Raw genomic sequence first — 15,869 nt, 5'->3', positions numbered from 1 at the left:
CAATGCTACCAAATACTAATTGAGTGTAAGCTTCTGAACCCACTGGGAATGTGATGAAAGAAATAAAAGCTGAAATAAATAATTCTCTCTACTATTATTCTGACATTCCACATTCTTAAAATAAAGTGGTGATCCTAACTGACCTAAGACAGGGAATTATTACTAGGATTACATGTCAGGGTGTGAAAAACTGAGTTTAAATGTGTTTGGCTAAGGTGTATGTAAACTTCCGACTTCAACTGTATATGCTTTGCATATATGTGTGGATTTACATGGGTGCGCACATGCATGCTTGTACTAAAAGCTGAGTTGTGTTGTAGGTGTGTGTCGGTACCCTCTGGGGATGTCCGGAGGACAAATTCAGGATGAAGACATCTCTGCCTCCAGTCAGTGGTCTGAGTCTACAGCTGCTAGATACGGCAGGTACTGTATACACACATGTGCGCGGACACACACCCACAGTGGAGGCTCCTCAGAGGAGGAAGGGGAGTACCATCCTCCTCAGTGAATTTCACACAAATGAAATAGTGAAACATTAAAGTTATCCTTTTTAGATAAGACTATGCTAAATATATTCACATCACCAAATAACTGATTAAAACACACTGTTTTGCATTGAAGGTCTACAGTATCCTCAACAGCACTCTGTAGGGTAACACCATGGTGTAGCCGGTGGACAGCTAGCTTCTGTCTTCCTCTAGGTACATTGACCTCAATATAAAACCTACGAGGCTCATGGTTCTCACCCCTTTCTATAGACTTGCACAGTAATTATGTCAACTTCCAGAGGACGTCCTCCAACCTATCAGAGCTCTTGCTGCATGAACTGACATGCTGTCCATCCAATCAAAAGATCAGATAATGAATCTATTGCTGAAAGCATCAACTAAAGCTAGCTAGCACTGCAGTGCAGTGCATAAAATGTGGTGAGTAGTTGACTCAATGAGAGAGGAAGACAATAGTTGAACAGTTTTGAACAAATTCATTTATTCCTAAATTAAGGAGAAGCAAGAGAGAGAGAGAGCGCTAACTATATTTGGTTGTATTTTTTAAAACTTTCATTTAGCTAGCATATGCAGCTAGCTAGTTTAGCCTACTCAAACACCTGGCTCAAAAAGAGAGGTATGCTATGTTAGCTAGCAGGCAATGGCTATCCAACACGGGAACTCTTCTAAGTCAAGGTAAGCTTTTGGTTTTATTAATTCATTGCCACCGGCCCACCGGTGTAACTGCTAATCTGCTTTCTGACAGTACACTGTACTGCATGATTGTAGTGGGTTTACTAATGAGTTAGTTCTAGTAGCTATGCTTACTATGATGTGACAACGATGTAGGATTTGTGTAGCGGTCATGATATGAGGGTTTCGTTGGAAAGGTATTTTTTTGCCTGGTTACAGACAACTGATGTGTTGTGCACAAGTCCACAAGCAAAGAGACAAGGTGAGAGGAGAGCACATAGATGGTTGTGGGAAGGAATTATATATACAGTGGGGCAAAAATGTATTTAGTCAGCCACCAATTGTGCAAGTTCTCCCACTTAAAAAGATGAGAGAGGCCTGTAATTTTCATCATAGGTACACTTCAACTATGACAGACAAAATGAGAAAACAAAATCCAGAAAACCACATTGTAGGATTTTTTATGAATTTATTTGCAAATTATGCTGACTAAATACTTTTTTGCCCCACTGTATATATATATAATATATATATATTACAAGCAAAGTGATCATGCTGTTTTTATGTGACTGCTATGAAAGTGAACTCTACGCTGATTCTGTTGAAAACGTTTCTTAAACGGAAGCTAACGGAAAGACGCAGGGATAAAAAAAAAACTGAATTTGTCCAATAGAAATTCATATTTTCAACTGTTGGACTAATGATTACTCCCAAAATCATCTAGATGCAGGCAAGAGTGTGCAAGGCGGTATTGAATGTGTCACTGTCTGTCACCTTGATTACTCTCTACCTGTGCACCCAGCTACATTGTAAACTTTCATTCATAGGCTAGGTTGTAGCAACCTCATGATGGTGTCATGATGTGGCCCTTTTTGGGTTTAGCTAGTGGCCCCTCTCTCTCTCCTACACCCAGGTTCTGTTATCTCAGGTTGTAAATTCCTGGAGGAGACTCTCTCCCCCTGGCCATGCAGAAAGAGACACAGAGAGAACAAAGGATTTCACATGGCGAACTCATAAATCCCCAAAATGAGGATTTGATACAAAATGTCCACTTGTGGGAATGGTCCGTGGACACTTAAGGGATGCGTATGACGAGTGTGTTTCATTTGGTGACCTCAGAGAGGACAGGAAACACACATGACTATATCTCTGTATATGTACTTTTCTCAATTATGGTTTGCATCTAATTCTTGTATAAAATGAAAGAGGAAAGATTAAACTATTTGTGAAATGATGTAAGGTGATGTTAAACCTTCAATGAAATATAATTGTATTCCCTTTAAAGTTTAACTAAGTCATTGGCCTGCCCCGTGAGCACAGACATGATCTGGTGTCATAGAACAGCACTTTTCTACTGTTACGAATAAAACCCCCTCCTGAAGAAATCCTCTTCAGACCGTACATACCTCAGTCAGCTGAGGGGTCAAAGGTTTGAGTAGAGACCACAAAAATCTCAGTTTAAGCTTAGGATTAATGGTTGTTGAATTCCTAACCATACCACGTGAAGCATTGGCTACACGCGGGAAATGGTTCAACTCTGAGACTATCGATCCTGACAGAATAAGAGCAAATCTTAGATACTAATTACTAGTCTGCAGCTAGAAATTATGTCAACCTGGGATGCGAAGACCGACAACTGCCGAAATATCTATACCATGAGAACATTTCTGAATGGTACTCTGAAGAAAGACGGACAATTCCAACAGAGATCACGACGACACACTGAGCGTAAATATATATTGATTGCAATTATTCTCGAATGAGTGAGCGTTCGTGTGCAGAGGATTAGCATTTCATATTTGTCTTTCCCGCCTTTCTCAGTCCACACCCACTTCCGTTTGTTCACCAAGCCGTCATATCGGCTTAGCCCACTAGGCAACCTCCCCTATCATTTCCTTGTAACCATATCTACTGTTTGTTTGTTTATGCATTTCTGTGATTATTTACTTAGTTAGTAAATAAATGATTAAGACAATTGGTGTATGGATGATTCATAGTAAAGGCTGGGTTTGTCCAGATAACCAACAATTTACAATGTTTGGAATGAGACTAACGTGAGGTAAAGAATTATTTATTAATTAGAAGACTATTTGATCAGATATTAAAATATCTGAAGAGTTATATTAGGAAAATTATAACTTTGTAATCTGAAGATTTTCCTTGGTGCCCCAACTTCGTAGTTAATTACATTTACATGTTTAGTTTAATCACGTAATAATAATTACAGAGAATTGATTTGATAAAATAACAGTCTTCACTTTAATGATGCCAGAGACACAACAATGTGTATAGGGGAAATTAGAGTATCATGTAATAGCCTAAACCTATTGATGTTACATTGATCTGGGTGAATGGAATATGAATGACAGTCATCCATTATGCTGTAATAGAAATAAGGCCATGCTCATAACAACAATTATCATCCTCCCTCATCTTAAGTGGCACTGGCCGCCAATGACACACACAAACACACATATACATCCATAAATACCTCTCAATTTCGATTGTGGACTGGACACATGCAGGCACCCCCACAACTACACACACAAACACTCATACACATTCATATACACTCACAAACTGTTTTCAAGATTGTGTGTGTGTGTTTTCAGTTTACTGGGTATCAGTTTCTGCTCCCTGTGTGTAAAAAAAACACATGGTTAAGCCTGGAAAGAGTGAGAGAGAAAAATAAGAAACAGGGAGATTGCGTGTGCATGTGTGCTTGTTGGAGAATGGGTGGCCTGCTCTCATTTTTAGACTGATGTAATCTAGGTTCTGTTCTGGACAGCATAGTTTTATTCTGGCTAGCCTCCCCTCTCCCCTGCCAGCTCAACCTTACATGAACACTTTCACATTAATTTACGACAAATGTGTTTGTTTAACAGACTGTATGAACTGACATCCACACACCACAATTTCCACTGACCTCTCTCTCCCTTTTCTCTTCCCTTTCCCTCCATCTCTCTCTCTCTCTCTCTGTTCCCTCCTCCCTTTCTCTCTATCTGTGTTCACCGCCTCCCTTTCTCGCTACTCTCCTTTTTATTCCTGCTCTCTCCCTCTCCTCCCCTCTCCACCCCCTCCTCTCTCTCCCACCCTCTTCACCCCTTCCTCTCTGTCCCATCCTCTCCACCCCTTTATCTCCCACCCTCTCCACCCCCGCCCCCTACCCATCCTCTCCACCCCTTTATCTCCCACCCTCTTCACCCCTTCCTCTCTGTCCCATCCTCTCCACCCCTTTATCTCCCACCCTCTTCACCCCTTCCTCTCTGTCCCATCCTCTCCACCCCTTTATCTCCCACCCTCTTCATCCCTTCCTCTCTGTCCCATCCTCTCCACCCCTTTATCTCCCACCCTCTTCACCCCTTCCTCTCTGTCCCATCCTCTCCACCCCTTTATCTCCCACCCTCTTCACCCCTTCCTCTCTGTCCCATCCTCTCCACCCCTTTATCTCCAACCCTCTTCACCCCTTCCTCTCTGTCCCATCCTCTCCACCCCTTTATCTCCCACCCTCAGGTTAGACTTTGAGGAGGGTGATGGTGCGTGGTGTCCAGAGATAACGGTTGAACCAGACAGTCTAAAGGAGTTCCTCCAGATAGACCTGCGTTCCCTCCACTTCATCACCCTGGTGGGCACCCAGGGCCGCCACGCAGGGGGCATCGGCAACGAGTTCGCCCAGATGTACAAGATTAAATATAGCCGTGACGGCAGCCGCTGGATTTCCTGGAGGAACAGACAGGGCAAACAGGTGATTATTGATTTACATGATTAATGATTGACAAGGAGGACAGGAATATAAAAATGTTAATACATTGATAATGGTAATTTTGGTGATTTGTGACGTCACTCTCCGGTGGTTAAGGGGAACTGGAATGTGTGATTTATTTCTTATTATTTAGGCTAATTGGTTGATTGATTCATGGCTGTAGGTGATAGAGGGAAACAGGAATGCATATGACATTGTGCTGAAGGACCTGGAGCCTCCGATCATCGCCCGCTTCGTGAGGTTCATGCCCGTCTCAGACCACTCCATGAACGTCTGCATGAGGGTAGAGCTCTACGGCTGTGAGTGGCTTGGTAAGACAGATGGAGAGGAGAAAGGGATAGGAGGAGGAGCTCTGAGCCATAGGTAGACAGAGTTGGGCAAACTCGCTGCCTAGGCTTTAGCTCAGTGGGCTAATGCAGTCTCTCTCTATGTCAGATGGTCTGGTGTCCTACAACGCCCCAGCAGGAGAACAGATGAGTCTGGAGGGCCAGCCTGTCCACCTCAATGACTCGGTGTATGATGGAGCCATCATCTACAGGTGGGTGTGCATAACTCCTTTTCCTTCTCGTCCTCCCTCGTCATCTTGCTGCTCCTCTTTTCCTTCATCTCCTTGTCCTTGTTTTTTCCTCCTCCTCATTCCGCCTCTCAATATATCCCTCCTCTCTCGGTTCATCCAACCTCATTCTCTGTTATTCCTCCTCCTCCTTTTGTCTTTCCTTCACCAACCTCTGAGCCTTGGTTCCACACTGGCCCTGTTGTTGCCTGGTTGCCATAGTTTTGGCAGGATGTAGACCGTGGCATGGATCACTGTGGTTATGCCACGCACACACACACACACACACACACACGTAATTTTTCTCTGTGCAGTTGTGCAATGGAGTGTTAGGAACACACACACACAAACAATTACACCCACGGATGGCTTCTGATCCATGAACGCGTGGAAGAGTTTGATTAAGTGTCTTTGGAATTAAACCTGACTTCTTGGGAGCATAAATGACTATTTGGGTATCCTTCCGTTCCGTTCTGTGTTAGTGTTTGAGTCACTGTGTGCTGAACAATATCCTCCATGACACTGCCATCAGTTTGTCTCTGCTATAGTAGTCAGGAAGTCTCTTTCCCTCTCTCTTTCTTTCTCCTCTCGCTCTCTGAGTTTGAGTCTGTTAAAGTAGTCCAAGAAGAGAAAATGGCTGTTTTGATACCACAGCCAAGATGAGATATTGAGGGTGGTGGATAATATGATGCTACCACCTAGTGGTGGGTGGAGGGAAGCAAGGTGGTCAAGTAGTTGTTTACATGTCGCCAGGTCTCCTTAAAAGGATAGTTCAGCCACAGCCTCTCTTGTTCACCACAGAAACAAAGTTTTCTAGAGATTTTTACTTTGTATTTTGACTACCTCAAAATACTCCAACACTGAGCTCTATCTTCATCTCCTCTCTCCTTTTCCTTCTCCATCCCCAGTATGACGGAGGGGCTAGGCCAGCTGACTGATGGAATGTGTGGATTAGATGACTTCACCCACAGCCACGTCTACAATGTGTGGCCTGGTTACGACTACGTGGGATGGACTAATGAGAGCTTTCCCAATGGATATGTGGAGATCATGTTCGAGTTTGACCGCACTCGCAATTTCACCACCATGAAGGTGTGTGTGAAAGGATTGGGGGGAGGCAGACAACCTCTTTTTATTTTTTATTTTTTTACCTTTATTTATTTATTTAACTAGGTAAGTCAGTTAAGAACAAATTCTTATTTACAATGACGGCCTACCCCAGCCAAACCCTAAACCAGACGACACTGGGCCAATTGTGCCTGTTGTGATACCGACTGGAATCGAACCAGGGTCTGTAGTGACGCCTCTAGCATTGAGATGCAGTGCCTTAGACCGCTAGGCCACTCGTCCCATTTCTTGCTACTCCAGCTGGTATTTCAAGTGTACACCACCTCCCAAATAACAGGCATTGCATTTCCGAATCTTTCAGCTTGACCCTATTTCCATCGCCCTAAAACGTTTTTCCTGCAGGTTGACTGTAATAACCTGTTTCACTGTAACAACATATACCCCTCTTGCTCTCCCATCTCTCTTTCTGTCTCTCTCTTTCTCTGTTTCTAGGTGCACTGTAACAACATGTTCATGAAGCATGTCAAGGCATTCCGCCAGGTGGTGTGTTACTTCCGTTCTGAGGCTGACTGGGAGGCCACGCCCCTTTCCTTTAGTCCCGTGGTGGATGACGTCAATCTCAGCGCCCGCTTCGTCACCATCTCTCTGGCCAATCATATGGCCAGCGCAATCAAGTGCCAGTTCTACTTTGCTGAAGCCTGGATGATGTTTAGCGAAATCACCTTCCAGTCAGGTAAACATGTGTACCGGTACACACACCTCAGATAACCTCCAACTCGTGTATAGAGAACACCCCTTTCAATATGAACAGTAAACTATTATCTGTTCTTTGTTGTGATTCACGTCTGTCTCTGCTCTTCCAGACACAGCCATGTACAACACTACCCTGGCACCCCCCAAGACCGGCAGCAGCCCCCCCACTAGCACTCAACCAGGTCAGTGCCCACTCCACATGCATCACACAAACACAAGCTGTAACACACACTCCCACCCGTGAGCAATGCATTTCATGCAAAGCATTTCCTGCTTTAATTATGTAATCCAATCAAATTATGTCTTCCTCTATCCCCTCCCCAGGGGATGACCCCACCCACAAAATAGATGACAGCAACACCAGAATTCTGATTGTCTGCCTGGTGGCCATCATTCTTATCCTTGTCGCCATCATTGTCATCATCCTCTGGAGGCAGGTCTGGCAGAAGATGCTGGAGAAGGTGAGAGATGCCACCTGGTCACACATACATACAAATGAGTTTTTCCTGAGTCAAAAAAGCATTTTGATGCTCCATTTCTCTGAATTGTGAACGTTAGTTATTGTGACTGTTTGTTACTATCCGGAAATGTAAAATATTATTAAAAGTTGGGTAAATAAATCCTACCACGTGTTGATCAATCGAGGCTGGTCAGATGTGTCTCTTTACCCCAGCATCCTTTATTCTAGGCCTCGCGGCGGATGCTGGACGATGAACTAACTGCTAGTCTGTCACTACAGAGCGAGACGTTCGCCTACAGCCACAACAACCCGACATCATCGTCAGCACCCAGCGAGCAGGAGTCTAGCTCCACCTACGAGCGTATCTTCCCCCTGGGCCCTGACTACCAGGAACCCTCACGACTCATACGCATGCTACCTGAGTTCTCCCACACCTCCAAGGATGCCGGTGAGTAGACCAGACACACAAGGCAGAGTTTAAATGACCAGAAACGACATGAGAGAGTTGAATTAAGGAGGTTGAAAAATGATCATGTCTGCTCATTCTGTAAGCATGAAGTCACCCCATTGTGTATGATGATGTCATATTGCTGAATCTACCTTCAACTCTTTTCTCTGGCATCAGTTTTGACCAGCACAGCAGTGACAGCCTCCAAGGCTCCCACTGCAACAGTTGCCCAGGACGGAGTCCCTCACTATGCCGAGGCAGACATCGTCAACCTGCAGGGCGTAACCGGGGGCAACACGTACGCTGTCCCTGCTTTAACCATGGACCTGCTGTCAGGGAAGGACGTGGCAGTGGAAGAGTTCCCCAGGAAACTGCTCACCTTCAAAGAGAAGCTGGGCGAGGGACAGTTTGGAGAGGTTTGTGCTCTCTGGACATTACATAGTAATCAATGCCATGTTTGATTTACATTAATTCAACTCATTTCTTATGCACAATATTGATCAGTGTCATTAATTTAGGCTGAAGAAAAAGCTTGCACAACCTTTGTGGCTCTTCAGAACCATCATTAGTGAACACTAGATGTCGTGTGTTGATCAGAGTCTCCAGGCTCTTCAGAACCATCGTTAGAACCATCGTTAGTGACCACTAGATGTCGTGTGTTGATCAGAGTCTCCAGGCTCTTTAGAACCATCGTTAGTGACCACTAGATGTAGTGCGTTGATCAGAGTCTCCATGTTCCGTCTCCCTACAGGTCCACTTGTGTGAGGCAGAGGGCATGAAGGAGTTTATAGATGAGGATTTCTCCTTCAACATCAGTGACAACCAGCCAGTACTGGTTGCTGTTAAGATGCTCAGAGCAGATGCTAACAAAAACGCCAGGTGAGGGGGAAGCACACTCCTGATTAGAGAACACAGTGAATGTCTGCCTCTGCTGCTCCCAAATGTATTGCCCACTTAGACATGTTTTGAGTGATTTTTTCAGCACATGTTTTATGTGTGTGTTTTGGGATTAATTCCTATTTATCATTCAAAGCTCTCAGTCTCCCTACTGACCTCTAACCGCTGACCTCTGTGTTATAATCAGGAATGACTTCCTGAAGGAGATTAAAATCATGTCACGTCTGAAGGACCCCAACATCATCCGTCTGCTGGCCGTGTGTATCTGCAGCGACCCCCTCTGCATGATCACAGAGTACATGGAGAACGGTGACCTCAACCAGTTCCTGTCCCGCCATGAACCTGAGGGACAGATAGCACTCATCAGCAACGTAACCACTGTCGGGTAGGGAAAAGGGGATGGAGGCTGGGACAGGGGTGTGTGTGTAATCCTGTATATCTCTTCACCTCTCCTGGTGCTGACTCTCTCCATCTCTGCCTCTCCTCTGCTCCAGCTACAGTGACCTGCGCTACATGGCCACTCAGATTGCCTCAGGGATGAGGTACCTCTCCTCGCTTAACTTTGTCCACAGAGACCTGGCCACGAGGAACTGTCTGGTAGGGAAGAACTACACCATCAAGATTGCTGACTTTGGCATGAGCAGGAACCTGTACAGTGGAGACTACTACCGCATCCAGGGTCGGGCCGTGCTGCCCATACGATGGATGTCCTGGGAGAGCATACTGCTGGTAGGACTGAGGGAGGGAGAGGGGGAGGGAGGGAGAAGCTGGTGAGACGTGGTGGCCCCCTGGTGGTCTTATATGGAATAGATACAGTGGGGCAAAAAAGTATTTAGTCAGCCATTTAGTCAAAATTAGGGGAAAAATCCAGAAAATCACATTGTAGGATTTTTAATGAATTTATTTGCAAGTTATGGTGGCTGACTAAATACTTTTTTGCCCCACTGTACCTTAGTTCACTTTTTCTTTTTCTTTTTACCTTTATTTAACTAGGAAAGTCATTTAAGAACAAATTTTTATTTACAATGACGGCCTAGCAAAAAGCAAAAAGATTTCTGCAGGGACGGGGGCTGGGATTAAAAATGTAAAAAAATATAGGACAAAACACACATCACGACAAGAGACAACACAACACTACAGAAAAGAGACCTAAGACAAGAACATAGCATGGCAGCAACACATGACATCACAGTATGGTAGCAACATGACAACAACATGGTAGCAACACAACATGGTAGCAACACAACATGGCAGCAGCACAACATGGCAGCGGCACAACATGGTAGCGGCACAAAACATGGTACAAGCATTATTTGGCACAGACAACAGCACAAGGGCAAGAAGGTAGAGACAACAATACATCACGCAAAGCAGCCACAACTGTCAGTAAGAGTGTCCATGATTGAGTCTTTGAATGAAGAGATTGAGTTAAAACTGTCGAGTTTGAGTGTTTGTTGCAGCTCGTTCCAGTCGCTAGCTGCAGCGAACTGAAAAGAGGAGCGACCCAGGGATGCGACTGGCAGAATGGGTGTTGTATGTGAAGGATGAGGGCTGCAGTAAATATCTCAGGCCTCCCCCTATCTAAGAGGGTTTTATAAATAAGCATCGACCAGTGAGTCTACAGAGACGGGTATACGGAGATGACCAGTTTACAGAGGAGTATAGAGTCCAGTGAGGTGTCCTATAAGGAGCATTGGTGGCAAATCTGATGGCCGAATGGTAAAGAACATCTAGCCTCACGAGAATACCCTTACCTGCCAATTTATAAATTATGTCTCCGTAATCTAGCATGGTTAGGATGGTTAGGATGGTCATCTGAATCAGGATTAGTTTGACAGCTGGGGTGAAAGAGGAGCGATTACGATAGAGGAAATCAAGTCTAGATTTAACTTTAGCCTGCAGCTTTGATATGTGCTGACAGAAGGACAGTGCACTGTCTAGCCATATTCCCAAGTACTTGTGTGAAGTGACTACCTCAAGCTCTAAACCCTCAGAGGTAGTAATCACACTGGTGGGTAGAGGGGCATTCTTCTTACCAAACCACATGACCTTTGCTTTAGAAGTGTTCAGAACAAGGTTAAGGGCAGAGAACACTAAGAGAACACTAGTGTCCAACACTTGTTGGACACTAAGAAAGCTTTGTTGTAGTGCGTTTAACACAAAATCCGGGGAAGGGTCAGCTGAGTATAAGACTGTATCATCTGCATATAAATGGATGAGAGAGCTCCCTAGTGCCTGAGCTATGTTGTTGATGTAAATTGAGATGAGCGTAGGGCCTAGGATCGAGTCTTGTGGTACTCCCTTGGTGAGAGCCACTGGCTGAGACAGCAGATGTTCTGACTTTATACACTGCACTCTTTGAGAGAGGTAGTTAGCAAACCAGGCCAAAGACCCCTCGGAGACCATGTCCCAGTTTAGGTCACCTAGCAGGACAAATTCAGACTTAGTGTAAGGGGCTAGGAGAGAGCTTAGGGCAGGTAGGGTACAGGCTGGTGCTGATGGAGGACGATAGCACCCAGCGACAGTCAACAAAGAGCTATTTGAAAGTTTAATGCTTAAAACCAGCATATCAAATTGTTTGGGGACAGACTTTGTGGAGACAACCGAGCACTGAAGGTGATCCTTGGTTAAGATTGCCACTCCCCCACCTTTGGAAGATCTGTCTTGCCGGAAAAGGTTCGAACCAGAAAGGTTAACACAGACCACAAGTCAGAATTGAGGCTAGCAACAGTAGATGGGTCACGGTGTACATGCACATTTCCAGACATGAATCAAGGCACAGCATAGGACAGGAAGAGCTCTGCAGTGGTGATTTATGACCTTTGAATGTGCATTAGATGGCAACAAGATCATATTGTACAGCAATTTCATCAGGTAACATGAATACTAAGCCAACAAGAGGTGGTTAGAACAGGATGGGAGGCCAAAAGTCTGTGTAACCAATAGAGTCAGAGTCCCAAGTGTGGGATCAAACATAGTCTGTTCATAATGTTTTTTCCACTTCAATCAGTGTAGATGAAGGGAGGAGAAAGGTTGAAGAAGACATTTTAAGCCTTGAGACAATTGAGACATGGATTGTGTATGTGTGACATTCAGAAGGTGAATGGGCAAGACAAAAGATTTGAGTGCTTTTGAACGGGGTATGGTAGTCGGTGTCAGGCGCACCGGTTTGTGTCAAGAACTGCAGCGCTTCTGGGTTTTTCACACTTAACAGTTTCCTGTGTGTATCAAGAATAGTCCACCACCCAAAGGACATCCAGACAACTTGACACAAATGGGGGGGGGGGGGTTCCTAATCTATGGTATACTCAGTGTATGTTTACTGTAATGGGCCTGTGAATGAGGGATTTGGTTATCAGTTGAACTATCCCCTTTATAAGCCCCTACAAATCATCTAAACTCAATAACGTATGTAGCCTAATGTCTGTTGTTCTGCCTCTTCACTCCCAGGGTAAGTTCACCACAGCCAGTGACGTGTGGGCGTTTGGGGTGACGCTGTGGGAGACCCTGACCTTCTGTAAGGAGCAGCCTTACTCCCAGCTGACTGATGAACAGGTCATAGAGAACACTGGGGAGTTCTTCAGGGACCAGAAACGACAGGTGAGAGATACACTCAAACTGACTCACTCTCTTTTGCTGCAGATGTACCTGCCTATGTTCTACTTTATTGTACCTTATTGTCTTGTCTATCTGTTGTAGATCTACCTGCCCCAGCCAGTGCTGTGTCCTGACTCTTTGTATAAGATCATGCTGTGTTGTTGGAGAAGGAACACCAAGGAGAGGCCTTCCTTCCAGGAGATTCACCGAGTGCTGCTGGAAAGCCAAGCTTAGGGCCCGAACCCCTGGGCCAGCACACACACACACAGACAGACAGACGGATGAAACGCATCAACAACACATTAAGCATCGGTCTATAAGTCAAAGGGTCAACTCAGTTCAACTTTTGATGCACAGAAAAATTACAAATGGCTGTCCGTTGTCTCAGCTAGAGAAGTAAAAGTGAAATCTAGCAATGAAAGTTCTGCACTTTTGAAAATGTATCATTTATTCCAAATGGTACTAGAAATAAGTATGACGTTTCCACCTTGTTTAATGCAGTGTAATGTAATGCCACGTCTATGAATTCAATTGTGTTTTCTTTAAGAAGACTACTTGAATGTAAATCAGATGTCTTCATTAAGCAAACCATCAGTGTTCAGTTTGGAGAATTTTGATACATTAAAAGTTTTATTATTATTTTGCAAGGTTTATTCATCTCAATCACTGATCGTTTCTTTGTACACTTTGCTTAGAGGTAACAGGGATAATGGTAATGTAGTCAATGAATTATATGACTCTTTACATGATCCTAACTTACTATCATCCATTTTGAATCTGTTGATAATGTGTCATATAGATATAACATATCTAATCTGTTGGCTTTGAGTAAAGAGTTACAAGTGATGAACAAATTCATAACAGGCAATAACCATCATTCGACCATATCTCAGCTATAGTACTCTCTGGCAGTACACTTTGCCACATTGTCTGCCAGTGAAATTTGACCAAGAGTGCTCAAAGACATTGGTGTGTATGTACTTCAATAGATCTTGTTAAATCTCAAATAGTAATATTTTGTATTGATATTTATGTATTGTTTATATTTCAGTTTGCTTTCTGTTTATATATTTGGGTACTGATCAGCTTCTTTTTGCATGGGAAAATTTGTACAAAGTTGTACATTGTGCAATTTTCTAGATTCAGTTTTGTATTTCGTTAAACATCTCAGTCGAGAGTAGTTTCAGAAAATGACAGTAGGCTTTGTGGAATGTGGGGTGTACAAATGTTGGTTCTCATTCATATTTGTGACCAAATAACTGTCCAAATCAGATCGTAGATCAGCTGCATTACTTATGGTCCATGTTCAGTCCATACTGAGCAGATTATAAATAAAATGCATTACTGATGGTCCATGTTCAGTCCATACTGAGCAGATTATAAATAAACTGCATTAGTGCTGGTCCATGTTCAGTCCATACTGAGCAGATTATAAATAAACTGCATTAGTGCTGGTCCATGTTCAGTCCATACTGAACAGATTATAAATAAACTGCATGGTTCATGTTCAGTCCATACTGAGCAGATTATGGTGCTAATCAGGATCCAGACTGGAGGGGAGAGGATGTGCTAACTAAGTTCTGATGGGTCTTTGGAAAGGGAATTTTAGGAAACGATGCTTCTAGAGAGAAAGATTTTTTAAATGGTTAGTGTGTTTGCTACCTTGATACAACAAATGTTCTAAGCTATCATTGTGTTGTATTGAATGTGTTAAAATGCACAGTTGTTCTGAACAAGACAACTGTTTATGATGTATCTCTGTTGAAAGAGAGTGAGAGCTGAACGGTGATTAGAGGGTTTCTGAATAGAGTTAAGGTGAGGATGATAATCAGTCAGAATGATTTCAGACAATCTCAACTGCACACAAGGACAGTTGTTGTACAACAAGACCGTTACTATAGTAGCTATTATGATTATGCAATTCTTTCACCATTAGCTTTAGGTTTGAACCCTAGATGACTTCAATATGTTATCAACCTGTCTCCTGTATTCATGGTCTACAGGCTTAGTTTTGATGTCCTGCTTCCTACAATCACACACAGATGCAACTTTACTCAGGGGCCTTCTCCTTCTTGTCAGCAACCTTCGCCCCTGGACCTTATTATTCACATTCTGGTGTCATTATGGGCCATCTTTATAGGTTGTTCAGTTATAGGCTGAGACCCAAATCAAACACTATTCAAGTTTTAATGTCGCATGCACAAGCACAGTGAAATGCTTTTCTTGCAAACTCAAAACCCAACAATGGGCTTTCAATAACAATGTATTAATAGGAAAAAAAAACGAGAAATAAGAATAGGAATTATGAACTACACGATCAAGTAAGTAAGCGTACTATATACAGGAAATATTTAAAAAGTCAGTTAATGTTTTATTTCTGTATTTCATTTATCATTTTCAGGTTCTCTCTTGACCACGAACTGATGTTATATTGCCCTGTGGGAAGTATATTTGTACATATATTGTAGTCCATAGTAATGGTTTGATAGTCAGTAATATGGATGAAGCATGCCTTGATATATATCCTTAAGACCAAAATGGGACCTGTTCACAGCATCTCAATGTTTCAGCTTGTTTTAATGCTTTATTATTGTATTATTACAGATTTCCATCTATAAAGCAAATGAGGGCATACTTATTGTATAGTAATGAAGTTGTATAGAGGTTATTAGTGTGTCAGTGCACAAGGAAATTAAATAGTGGTTGAGTTTTATAAGATCTTTGTACTCAAATGTTTTTTTAATCAATTAAAACATTGAATTTTGTCTGATTTGTCATGGAGATAATTTGTTACAGACGAAATAAAACAAATCACCTAAATGATGCATTGTCTGTTGTTTTGATTTACAATAAAGACTACATTCATGTGACCAATGGATATAGGTTTATGTGAATCACAGAGTTCAGGATATGACTATGTGACAGACTTCGACAGGATTTTCTACTCAACCAGACAAAGACAGGATTTTCTACTCAATCTACTCTTATTTTCCTATGTCTGGGCTGACAGTAGTCTAAACGCTATTGGCTGGGGCTAGGATGTCGCCCAATCATACCATAGGATGCGGTGTTAGCAAGGGGCAGTAGTCTGATTTCAACGTCGTACTCTACAGTTTGTGGACAAATTGTTGCTGTATTTATATATAATTCTA

General features: G+C 43.1%; 1 protein-coding gene across 4 annotated transcripts in view; it reads left to right on the top strand.

Annotated features, from left to right (window-relative positions):
• LOC112251155 (discoidin domain-containing receptor 2-like) overlaps window positions 1-15,540 on the top strand; it is a 54,182-nt gene extending 38,642 nt beyond the window's left edge. Inside the window, exons 3-17 of one of the 4 annotated variants that reach the window (XM_042322262.1) lie at window positions 321-423; window positions 4,692-4,923; window positions 5,105-5,252; window positions 5,377-5,479; window positions 6,403-6,586; window positions 7,055-7,295; window positions 7,426-7,497; window positions 7,664-7,776; window positions 8,055-8,223; window positions 8,401-8,639; window positions 8,975-9,102; window positions 9,308-9,505; window positions 9,615-9,849; window positions 12,571-12,720; window positions 12,820-15,540. In XM_042322262.1, coding sequence (XP_042178196.1) covers window positions 321-423; window positions 4,692-4,923; window positions 5,105-5,252; window positions 5,377-5,479; window positions 6,403-6,586; window positions 7,055-7,295; window positions 7,426-7,497; window positions 7,664-7,776; window positions 8,055-8,223; window positions 8,401-8,639; window positions 8,975-9,102; window positions 9,308-9,505; window positions 9,615-9,849; window positions 12,571-12,720; window positions 12,820-12,951 — 2,447 coding nt within the window. In that variant the 3' untranslated portion in view covers window positions 12,952-15,540. Of the gene's footprint in view, window positions 1-320; window positions 424-4,691; window positions 4,924-5,104; window positions 5,253-5,376; window positions 5,480-6,402; window positions 6,587-7,054; window positions 7,296-7,425; window positions 7,498-7,639; window positions 7,777-8,003; window positions 8,224-8,400; window positions 8,640-8,974; window positions 9,103-9,307; window positions 9,506-9,614; window positions 9,850-12,570; window positions 12,721-12,819 lie in introns of all 4 variants that reach the window. The other 3 variants (XM_024421941.2, XM_024421942.2, XM_024421943.2) reach the window with 3 other exon arrangements.
• Window positions 15,541-15,869: the final 329 nt, after the last annotated feature.

This window comes from Oncorhynchus tshawytscha, linkage group LG05 (genome assembly GCF_018296145.1).
Source record: "Oncorhynchus tshawytscha isolate Ot180627B linkage group LG05, Otsh_v2.0, whole genome shotgun sequence".
Classification (NCBI taxonomy): Eukaryota; Metazoa; Chordata; class Actinopteri; order Salmoniformes; family Salmonidae; genus Oncorhynchus; species Oncorhynchus tshawytscha.
This window is presented reverse-complemented; position numbering and strand designations above follow the sequence as displayed.